At 37.7% G+C, this 12,037-nt stretch overlaps 1 protein-coding gene across 1 annotated transcript; it reads right to left on the reverse strand.

The window, feature by feature from the left end:
* Positions 1-7,005: 7,005 nt before the first annotated feature.
* On the reverse strand, positions 7,006-8,356 carry LOC123477369. Its single transcript, XM_045180663.1, has one exon. The coding sequence runs from the start codon at positions 7,809-7,811 to the stop codon at positions 7,227-7,229; it is 585 nt and encodes a 194-aa protein (XP_045036598.1). The 5' UTR covers positions 7,812-8,356; the 3' UTR covers positions 7,006-7,226.
* Between the last annotated feature and the right edge of the window lie 3,681 nt (positions 8,357-12,037).

Here is a 12,037-nt window from a genome sequence, read left to right on the forward strand (position 1 = left end):
AATACCATAGTTACTTGCATCCGTGAAAATTAAAAATTCCTTGTTAAAATCAGGGAATGCGACAATAGGCGGTGTTATGAGACATTCGCAAAGGGTCTTAAAGGATTTTTGTTCCTCTTCCCCCCATTCAAAATTACTTTTTTTCTTTTCTTCTTTCGTTATTACTGTTACTTTTTTTCCTTTTTTGTTAACTCTGTTTTTTGTTTTTTTGTAAGCTTAATTAACGGGTGGGCTATATCTGCAATTTTTTTTATAAAACGCCTGTAATAAGATGCAAGTCTATGGTTTTCAGCCTTTCGTAATTTTTTAGTCGCTGAATTTTTTCTGGATCAGGGGTGATTCCACTTGCTGAAATTACATGCCCCAAATACTGCACGGATTCACACATAAATATACATTTTGAGGGGCCAAGTTTTAGATTAGCTTCTTTTAATAGATTGAAAATTCTTTCCAAGTTGTGGAGATGTTCCTCCTTGGTTTTCGTAAAAACTATAATATTGTCCAGATAGACTAAACAGATTTCGCCAATCACTGAGCGTAACACAAAGTTCATTAAACGTTGAAATGTCCCCGGTGCATTCGTCAATCCGAATGCCAGTCGGTTCCACTCGTACAAATTATTATCAACTATAAAAGCAGTTTTTTCCTTGGAACTCTCATCCATTTCAATTTGCCAATAGCCTGATGCTAAATCAAGTGTACTGAAGTACTGCTGTCCATGAAGTAAGTCGAGGACATCATCAATTCTGGGTAGCGGAAACGAGTCTTTTTTTGTTATCTGGTTTAGTTTCCTGTAATCTATGCACAATCTAATCCCCCCACTTTTCTTTTTTACTAAAACTACGGGTGCTGCCCATGGGGAAACGGACGGCTTTATTATTCTATTAAGTAATAACTCTTGCAAAATACTTTCTAATTCTTTTTTATTGTTTTTGTGAATCCGATAGGGTCTTAATCGTATGGGTCCTTGTCCTTCCGTGTTAATGTGGTGTTTAACTAGTCCTGTTTTTCCTAATTCATCTGCTTTAGATGCGAACATTAAAGATTTATTTTTTTAAAATTTAATCAAAGAAGCTCGGTCTGCTTCTGCCATTACTGGAGGTAAGTTTTTACTAAAATCTAATTCGATAGAAGATTGTTCTTCTGTCCCACAAAAGTTAATGCACTCTTTTTCTGTTCTTCCGAATTCCATTCTTCCAATTACTTGGAATTTTGGTATGGTTATCGGTTCGTTGGTTTCGTTAATTAAAACTACGGAGAAAACTGTCAAGTCGTTAACACTGCAGACGTAGGGGTCCACTCGTAACCCGCTGTGTAATCCCGGCCCTCTTTCTAAATAACATGTGATATTCAGAGGAAGTTTTCCGCCTTCCCCTTCGGATTCAACGACAGTGGCGCTAAAGGGCATGATCGTGATCCTCTGTCTTGTGATTATGGCTGGCGAAGAGGCCGTGTCTTCTTTGACACGGTATATTGTTCTCTCGCTCCCATCTATAATAAATTTGTGCTCGTATAAAGCGTCTAAACCTAAGATACAATCTTCGTTGATTCTATCCACGACAATGAAATCCTGCAGAAGATCATCGCCTAATACATTCATTTCGAGGGTAACTGTCCCTCTTGTTCTAAGTCTAATGTTGTCCACACCTAAGAGTTCTACCGGGGCATCAGTACTATAGTTTATGATTTGATTCCCAATTCGTTGCAAAATTTCCGTTTTTATCTGTTGGAAATAAATGTAGTAAATTGATGTTTTAACTTAAGGGTATATTTCACAGAATACAAGTTAATCGTTGAGGTGTCACAAAGTAGCTGATTAGAATCAAGAGCGCAAGTCTAGTCTCTGATGTACAAAGTAAGTTCAGTGAAAAAAAATAAAGAGAGAGAGAGAAGAGAAGGGAAGGCAGAGCCATTCAGACGTACAGTGACCTCAGGTGAGATAGGGGGTAAACAGCATTCCCTTGGTCACCTACAACGCCATCTATATAAAGTAACAAGTTTGTAATACTTAGCCTATACCAGATTCCAACATTCCCCCTCAAACTTGTAATGGTAAACTGGTAAAAAAAAAGATTATTCTTTTCGTAATTTATTTACCACTGATGACTCCTAATTTGGACCATAGTTCCTCAAAGCGTGGACGTGGCAGTCCTTTCGTCAGTCCGTCAGCCAGTTGATTTAGGGAGTCGATGTAGACAATTTTTACGTTTTTCTTTAGTTGTTCTTGGCGAACATAGAAGTGCTTGAGTTCGATGTGTTAAGACCGACGATGCAGTTCAGAGTTGTTTGTGAGTCGAATAGCGCTTTGATTATCACACTTGATCTCAATTTGACTAGTGTTGCAAGGTTCCAGTTCTTCCAGCATTCTTTTCAGCCAGACGGCTTCTCTGGTTGCTTCGTTGACACTTATCAGTTCAGCTTCTGTGGTTGATTGGGCTACACATTCTTGCCTTCTTGACGCCCACGCAATAGGTCCACCAGAAAGTAAGAAAATATAACCGGATGTTGATTTCCTTTCGATTAGATCACCTCCAAAATCGGCGTCGGCATATCCAGTCAATATGGTGGGATGGCCAGCATCGAACAATAATCCGCGGGTAGTTGTTCCTTTGAGGTAAGCCAATAAGTGTTTGGCACCAGTCATGTGTTCCTTTTTTGGGTTTTCCACGAATCTTGCTAGGACATTTAGGGCTTGCGCAATGTCTGGGCGTGTTGAAACGGCAAGGTACATGATTCCACCAAGAATCTCTCTGTAGCGTCCGATTAGGGGGTCTTCATCAGCAGCCTCTTCTTGAGGATTACCGGACTTTGTAAAACGAACATTTGGATCACTAGGTGTGAGTTTGGGGTTGCAATTCCCCATATTAAATTTATCCAACAGTTTCACTGTGTAACTGTGTTGATGAAGGAAGATCCGGTGGTTCTTCTTGTCTTGTTCGATATCGATTCCAATAAACCGTGTTGCAGGAAGCACTCTAATCTCAAAATGTTGTTTTAGATGTTGAGTAAGATCTTGGAAAGCCAGCGTGTTGTTGTAAAGGACAAGCGAGTCGTCAACGAAGATAATGACGATTAATATTTACCCCTGTTGACGACGGAAGAATAGACAGCGATCTGTTTGACTTTGAACTAGACCAAACTCAACTAATCTTGGGGAAAATTTTTGAGGCCCGGCCCGTGGAGCCTGTTTAAGACCGTAAATGCATTTCTTCAAGATACATTTGAAATTGCTAAAGAAAAAAAAAAAGAAAATGTGAGTTAACAGAAAAAAAAATAAATAAATATGTGGTTGCGGTCTCTCGGGGTCCTGATAGCCTTCAGGCTGATCCATGTAAATTTCTTCGTTAAGGTCAACATTTAAGAAGGCAACCCACACATCGAGTGAAGAAATCTGGAGTTTGTGCTTCAAGGAGAAGGCAATAACTAGACGGAATGTGTCCAACTTGACGACTGGAGTAAAGGTTTCAGAGAAGTCAATACCTGGTTGCGAGCATCCTTTCGCAACAAGACGAACTTTTCTTCTTGGTTCCACCCCAGCATAACCTGGTTTGCACTTGAAAACAAACATGCATTTGATGGCTTTACGGTCGGATGGAAGTTCAGCCAGGATCCATGTATTTTTCGTCCTAAGTGCCGTAATCTCAGCGTCGATGGAATCTTTCCAGAGGGATGCATCTTGACACGAGATTGCATCATGATAATCTGTTGATTCATATAATTCTGAAGATAGAATGGAGGGTTCCATCAGAGTAGTCATGCTGGAAATGATTCTAGGTATTCTCTTTCTTGTTGATCTACGGAGCTCTGGTGGGCGTTCTTCAGTTGACTCCTGCAGGAGAATTGGATCATCGGAAATGTTTGTTGACGAACATAGTGGAGGATCTGAAGATTGCAGCTCCATTGTTGAGTCGTCGCTCGTTTTAGAGTCTTCAGGCATGGATTGAGTTGGGAGAACCTGATGTTGAGTTGTTGTTTCACACGGTTGTTCAGATGAGGATAAAGAGGCTGATGTATTTTAAACTAGAGTAGGTTCTAGGTGTGCTTGTTCTTGACCGAGAGGTTTGGTTCCATACCTGTGTTGGACTTCTACTGGTAGCATGGTTTTTAGGAAACTTCGGAGATTATTAACATTTGAAGCAGACCATTCAACCTTTTCAAGAGAAGCTAACTCGTCGATGAACACGTCGCGACAGATTTTTATTTTGTTTTGTTGTGGGTCCCAAATTCTGAAGGCTTTAGAGGTATCACAAAGGCCGACATAGATTCCAATCTTACTTTTAGAGTCGAGTTTGCGGCGTTGTTCAGAGGGGATGTAGTAGTAGGCTGTCGATCCAAAGATAAATAAATTAGAGATGTCGGGTTTAAATCCATGGTACATCTCAAATGGCGTGGTGGAGCCACCCTTACACAGCGTTCTATTCAGCACGTGGTTGGCGTGATGAACAGCTTCAGCCCACAATGATAGCGGAAGTTTTCTGGCATAGAGCATACTTCGAGCAGCCTCCATCACAGTGCGGTTGTATCGCTCAGCCACCCTATTTTGCTGTGGGGTATAAGGAGCGGTGAATTGATGAGTGATTCCTTCCTGTTCTAGCCATTCGATAAATTCTTTGTGAAACCACTCACCTCCTCCTTCAACACGCAGGGTCTCTATTCCCCGGTTAAATTTTGTGTGAAAAAGTGCATTAAGTGATTTGAGTTTGGCTGCAGCTTCACTTTTTGAATGTAAGAAAAATATTTGTGCGTAACGAGAAAAATCATCTTTACAGACCATAAAATATTTTTTGCCTCCAGGAGAGATCACTTGCATAGGGCCAACTAAATCAGAGTGGACAAGTTCTCCAACTCTTTTAGCTCTCTTGCGTCCCTTTTTGAAAGATTTGTGAGCCATCTTTCCGTGAAGACACCCAGGGCAGATAGGAGGAAAAGATTCACAGTCAAGTTTCAGTCCTTGAACGAGTTCCCGTTTGGCCATCTCTTGAATAGTTTTGATATTGATGTGTGCTAGTCGCTCGTGCCAAGTAGATAGTGGTTCTGATGGTGTAGCAAGTAGTGCTTCATGGTTGGGTTGAGGAATTGTTGACAGGTCTAACCGGTAGAGTCCATTTTGAATCTTGCTACCCTTGATCGAGGCAGTCCCATTCCTTGAGAAAACAATTTTTTTTTCAAGAAAGATAATCTGAACTCCATCTTTTTCAGTTGCTGTTCCGATAGACACCAGATTCACCACGAGATCGGGTACGTAGAGTACATCTTTGAATACACCTGTTTGTGTTTTACCATTCATCACAGTTTCGAAAAATACATCACCAACACCTTTGACTGGCAGTCGTTTTCCACCAATGCCTTTGATGTTCCATTTGGTAGATTCTTGATCCTTTAGGTTTGTGAATAGCTGGTAATTACCGGACATGTGACGCGTCGCTCCGGAATCAGCAAACCAGTCAACGCTTGTTTCTGATATCAGTGGGATGTGACTATCTGTAGTGTGAAAACTGTGGTCTTCTTCAGTTCCCTTTTCTTCGGATTGTAGACAACTCATCTTGGCATGGTCATCGATCCTTTGTTTCTTCTGATTACTTGGATTGGCTCTACACTCTTGAGACGAATGAGTTGTACTATTATGAAAATCGCAGTAGATATTAGCCTTATTCTTCCACCCTCTATTGCGATTTTGATACGAGCCCCTGATACTGCCAGAAGTTCTATAAGATCCTCTTTTGAATTTTTGATTAGAATGTGTGGATGAGAAGGCAGTCTCAGTTAAGTTGCTTGTATCTGGTTTTTCTGTGCTTGGCTTTCCAATTCGTCGTTCTTCACTTAGAAGTCTTGTTGTAAGTAAATCTGTTGTCTGCTGGTCTTCGTTTAATCATATTACACATTAATTAAATAATTTAAATTAAATTTTTAATTTAAAATTGACTATTGCAGTTCTGTGTTAGTTGGGATTGCGGCATGGATCGAGTAGGGAAACCAGCTTGGTCTTGAAAAGCGGGCTGGGGATGAAAACCGGTTTGGGAACGGAAATTGGTTTGGGTCTGTGCTTGTACGACTTTATTCAATAATTTGACCGTTTCCTGGTTTTGCAGCATTAACTCACTCATTAATTGCTGATTATTTTTTAGCGTTACTTCTAATTCTGATAATTTTCCTTTAATTTCGCTTGAAGGAGATGCATTCGAATTTCATGCGACAGCATTAATGAATTCTACGTTTCGTCTCTCTTATTTAGCTTCATTTAAGACGGCCGCACAATTCTCCGTTGCTTTAATCAAACTATCTAGATTCTTAAATTCTTTAAAGCTCATTCTCGTTCTCTCTCTCGTTCTCGAAGATTTTTTTAAAGTCCCCCCAAGAATTTGTCCATTATCAGCTGTTCTCTCATTTCGAGGTCTACCAATTTCCCCTCCCTTGTTGGGTAAGCAAATGAAAAAAGTTTTTGTATGCGACACGCGTAATCCCTAATTGATTCTCCAGGGTTTCGTATACAATTGTTGTGTTCGGTCAAGTAAATTTTTCTACTATTTCCTCAATGATACCGGTCTTGTAAGTATTGCTTTATCTTTGAGAACTCCTGTGCCTCTTTTGGATAGCGTAACTGAAAAGTCGTTACGCAGTCGGTCGCTGAACCAAAAAGTTTAGAGCACAGCAACTTTATTTTCCTTCCCTCTTCAAACTCTGAAGTATTCATTACTGCATCAAAATGTTTGATCCAGTCCTCAAATTTCGTCGAACCTAATCCATTAAAGGCTGGTACTTGAGCCAAGAGGGAGACCGTCTGTTGTTGTTGATTTCACAATAGTTTTTGGCTCAAATAGTAGCTTTGATTTGTTTCTACTGGGCAATATTTTTCTATCGTTTCCTTTTTTTGCTCTTCCTTAATTTTGTTCATTGATTTCGTTACGTGTTTTGCTGCGGCGTTGGCGCCTGCGTGCGCTTCTTCCTTTGAAGCTCCTCCCGCTTTCATGCAACGGTACATGTGATCATAGTGGCTTTGATAATTCATTCTGGGTATTTTCTCTCCCAGTAGCTTCTTCCCTGTCTTGATGGATTGATCTAACTGTTTTGGATAGCTAGAAGCTATCGGCTTATTTCTTTCTGTTTTTATTTCTCTTTCTTTTAAGCTCTTTTCTTTCCCTATTTGACAGACTGGATTGCCGTCCTCCTTCTCTTCTGACGTGAGATTCTCGTTATCTCCTTTTACCTCTTCTTCACTATCTATAGAGCTATCGCTTTCGTCCTCCTCTTCCGTTGCTTAATCTTTCTCTTCCATCAATTTTGTTTCTTTGATTTCTGCAGATTTTTGGGTTCTTCAAACTCTCTTCTTCCTGATGCACCTGCGCACGACTACTCCACCGAGTTGGTGGCTGTCCCTTAATGTGTCCCTTGCGTGCCTTTCTTTTTGGTTTGCTTAATTCTGCCTGATTTTTATCTTCCTCGTCTACTTCTGGTAATTCTTTTTCAGATTTTGACTCCACGACTTCATTTTCTTCGACCTCAGATAGGTGTGGGTAAAGTCTCTCAGTAGGGGGAGGTGTTCGTCTTAAAGCTTTCCCTTTTGAATTTTCCCAATGAGTGTCGTCTGCTGCTTGTTCGTCTTCTCTTGGCACTTCTTCGTCGGTTTCGTATTCGGTTTCTGAACTGAATGTTTGATGGTCTTCCGACTCGCTATTGTCTGGCCCTTCTGATTTTGTTTCTCCCACTTTCGGCGTTCGCTTAAATTGTTTAGGGGATAATGTGTTTAAGACTACCTTCCCAATGTTTTTCAAAAAGGCTGTTGTACCTAATTTTTCTTTAGTGGTTTCTGACATTCCGCCCAAAATAAAATGATCGTCGGTTGACCGTTCGTTTTTCTTTCTTTTTTTTTATTATTTAAAGAAAATTGATGAAATGACAGAGAACCTGTCGAACTGCTATCCATTGTAAAAATTATTTTAAAAGATTGGCAGAGTGTGCTGTGAGTCACAAAACTGCTATGAATTGTGAAAAAAAAGATTGTAAAAAAAAGATTGGCAGAGTTGGCTGTGAGTCAACAAAACTGCTATGAATTGTGAAAAAAAGATTGTAAAAAAAGATTGGCAGAGTTGGCTGTGAGTCAACAAAACTGCTATGAATTGTGTAAAAATATTGTAAAAAAGATTGGAAGAGTTGGCTGTGAGTCAACAAAACTGCTATGAATGGTGAAAAAAAGATTGTAAAAAAGATTGGCAGAGTTGGCTGTGAGTCAACAAAACTGCTATGAATTGTAAAAAGTTCGGATAATCGCTGCCACCAGTGTAATAGTTTCCGCGCGTGACTGCGTAGACTATTAACGACAAATGTAGAGGTTTAATGTAATTTCTGTATTTACCGCATTAAAAGTACACCGAAACACCGTGAGGAAGAATGCAGCTTGATGATGAAGCACATGACAGGGGTTTCTAGTACAATGGAGAACAGGGATAACACACAAGTTAAGGGAAGAATGGTCCGTCTGAGAATCTACTTGTTTCTGCTTTTTTGGTCCTATTTGTTACATTTCTTAGAAGTCAAATGAAAAGAAAGCAGTCTATGGTCTACTCTTGGCCTTGTCATAGTGACAAGTAAGGGGGAACATTCTAGACTAGCTAGATGGGTTTCCGATTGGAGGTCACGAGTAGAAAGTCATTCCCACGGTCAACTCCCCGTATTGCTTTGTGACAATAACAGGGGCTACCCTGAGAACGTTGAACTCTCAAGGTTCTTTGCAATCTGGGAGATTGTTTCCTTACAATTCCCCAATTTCTTACAATTATACTTTATACTTTAATCCGGTTTTTGATTATTTAACGTAATACTAGTTGGTTCGATTATTTCTACGAATGGATCTATTATTATTAGTCGTTATTAAATGACATGTTCAGATCGGTTTATACAATGTGTAAAGAATCATATGATTGTATAATTGGGTAGCTCAGTGGTATAGCAAAGGGATTGCTAAGAATAAAGCTTATTGTTCAAATCTAGATGTGGCATAATTGTATAAGGGTGCGTTTTATCGTCAACTTTTGAGCTCAAACCGAACCTAAATTGAGCTAAATCAGTATTTTTTCGTTAACCAATTCGTCACAGTTGAGCACGATTTCCGAGTTATGGTTCACCAAAAGATCAACCAAGGTTGAGCTCTACCAAATTGAGCGAGATATTTTCTAAAAGTTCAACCACAGTACAGACCATGATTGAACTAAATCCAAGTTGGTTGACCCTCCCACTTTATAATAATTCATATTTTCTTTCATCTGGCAACACTTATGTTTTTGATTAAGTTGGCGTAGCAGACGGAAATCTATATTTAAAATACATAGTACTACTTTATATGGATCTATGAGTTAAAACAATAAGTGTGAAAGTATTATGAAATAAATTTATAAAAATTCTCGAAATGAGAGATTAGAGACGAAACAACGAAGACGATTCAAGAAATATTGAAAAATATAAATTTTTTATTTGTTTTCTTACGTTTTGCGTTGATAGCTTACGTCTGCTACTGCAACACAATTCCAAATATTTTTAATCATTTTAGTGTATTCCAGTTATCAATGTAATAATAATATTAAAATTTGTAAAAATATCTGAAAACCACTATTTTTCAGTACTTAATTTAAAGTTAACGTTCATGAAAGGGATGGGACAGGAGGAGGAGCTTTCTTCAACTTGAGCTCAATTTTCGTTTTATGGTTAATACAACAGTCCAACTAAAAAGTTCAACTCGACCACCCAAAAAGCATTTTATGGTCAACCAAAAATTTTAGTAGCTCAACTACAAGTTGACGATAAAACGCACCCTAAGTCTATGTAAATGAATTTAGCTTATTAAGTTAATAATAAAGTTAAATAAAGTAAATTAACTATTTTTTTTACTATTCAGCAATAAAAATTTTAAAAAGTAAAGTTTAGTTAAGTATTGTATTTCTATTGTTGTCCGTGGAATAGTTTGTTTAGTAATACTTTACTAAACTTCTTAAGTTAAAATTTTGGCATTTAGGTATGTTTATATTTTGTATACTTTACTATATTATACTTTACTACATTATTGTTTATTTATAGACTATAGTTTGTTATGATTTGTTGTACTATGATATATTTTACTATGCTATACTTCACTGCAGTATACTATTATATACTATGCTATACTATACTCACTGAACTATTCTATACTATACTATACTTTTTTGGATAAAGTCTTTTTTATTTGACTAAAGAAAAATTTCATTGAATTGTAGCATGGTATAGCTCAGTGGTATAGAAATGGGTTGCTATGCATGAGTTTTATTTTATTACAAACTATAAATTAAAGTATAGGCCTGGACGTATTCATCAAAATGCTGATTGTTTATCACGATTAAAAATTGCTAGTATATAACCTGTACCCAATAATATTAAGTTGATTTGCGAAAAAAAGTTAGAAGACGAACTTTGTGTAACCATTAGAAATTATTTAGAGAAGAAAGAACCCGACGAGGAAAACAGCCAATCTAAGCCTGAGTGGGCTAAAGAAATTGAATTCTTTGAAATTATAGAAGGTACACTTTATCGACATGAATTGCCTTCCAAAACTAGTAAGCCTAATAAAATTAACCGTCAAGTGGTTTTGCCTTTATCACTTCGCCATCTGGTGTTAAAGGAATTACACGACGCACCGATGGGAGGAAATTTAGCTTTTTAGAAAACTTATTTGAGTCAAAAATCATTATTATTGGCCTACAATGAGAAGAGATAATTTAGAATATTGTCAAGCTTGTGAAACTTGTATAGCTAACACTTCTTCCACATATAGAGCACTTATACACCCCCATGAAATTGCTAAAGCCCCTTTCCAGTAATTGGCATGGATTTGTTAAGGACCTTTTACTTCAGTTTCTCCTAAGGGATATAGTTAAGTTTTAGTTATTACTGATTATTTTAGTCGCTGGGTGGAACAGTTGCTCTAAAAGATCAAACCACCCAAACCACGGCAGAATGCGTATATAAAACAATAATTGTAAGACATGGTATGCCTAAAACCATTATTTCCGATCGTGGAACAAATTTCACCTCAAAATTGTTCCGTTATTTTTAAAAAAAGTTAAAAATTGACCAAAGATTGACCAAATCCTACAATCCCGCTAGTAATGGCCGGACAGAAAGGTTTAATCGGACACTGACCACTATGTTAAGGAAAGAATTAAAAGACGGAGACGATGCAAATTGGTAAAATATGTTAGACGATGCTTTATTCGCTTATCGTAGTTCAGTTCACTCTCGACTTGAAACCCCTTATTATTTAGTCCATGGTAGAGATCATAATATTCCCATTAATGATTTTTTAGACGCTTCCCCTCAAACATTTAAATATGCATCTTATTTTGTAGGAAACCTAGCTGGTCTTTTACGCTATAGCTTTCAGCTAGTCCGTGAAGAAAGTGAAAAAGCACGGAACCGCCAGCGTGAAAAATATAATAAACGAGCGAAATGTAGTAAATAGTAATAATAAATAGTAGTAATAGTGTAACGATGGTAGTATATCAACCTCCACTGAAATGTGCGACTACGCCACAGATCAGCGTCATCACCCTCCATTTACCGAGGACAACGCCGCACTCGACATGGCAGAGAAATTGGAACAACTAATTGTCACCGGACGCGCGCAACGCAATCGAAGAAAACCAATTCGCTTTACTGACGAAATGGTCGAATGATTTTTATTGTAATTATAAAAATTATATACCATTCATCGTAAGAAAATAAACATCGGAGAACAATAATCTCTTGAAAAAAAAACCCCAAAAAACAAAAAAAAAATAATGAAACAAAAAAAAATACATGTTCTCTCTCAAACAAAAACAAACAATATATATATATAAAACATGAAAAAAATACATGTATAACATGAAAAAACAAGTTAATTATTCCATTAGACTATTGCATTTCTTACAGTCATTCCATAGTAAGTCATATGTTCAGATACCATAAACAATGTTTCTTGTTCGACAAGTTAAAATAATTCATTATTTCTCCATTCCTCTGTTTTCTATTAAAA

The sequence above is a fragment of the Daphnia magna genome, unplaced genomic scaffold (assembly GCF_020631705.1).
Source record: "Daphnia magna isolate NIES unplaced genomic scaffold, ASM2063170v1.1 Dm_contigs021, whole genome shotgun sequence".
NCBI lineage: Eukaryota > Metazoa > Arthropoda > Branchiopoda > Diplostraca > Daphniidae > Daphnia > Daphnia magna.

Excerpts from the sequence above, each read along its gene's own strand:
- LOC123477369 (XM_045180663.1), bottom strand. The coding sequence starts at position 7,811 with ATGTCAGAAACCACTAAAGAAAAATTAGGTACAACAGCCTTTTTGAAA.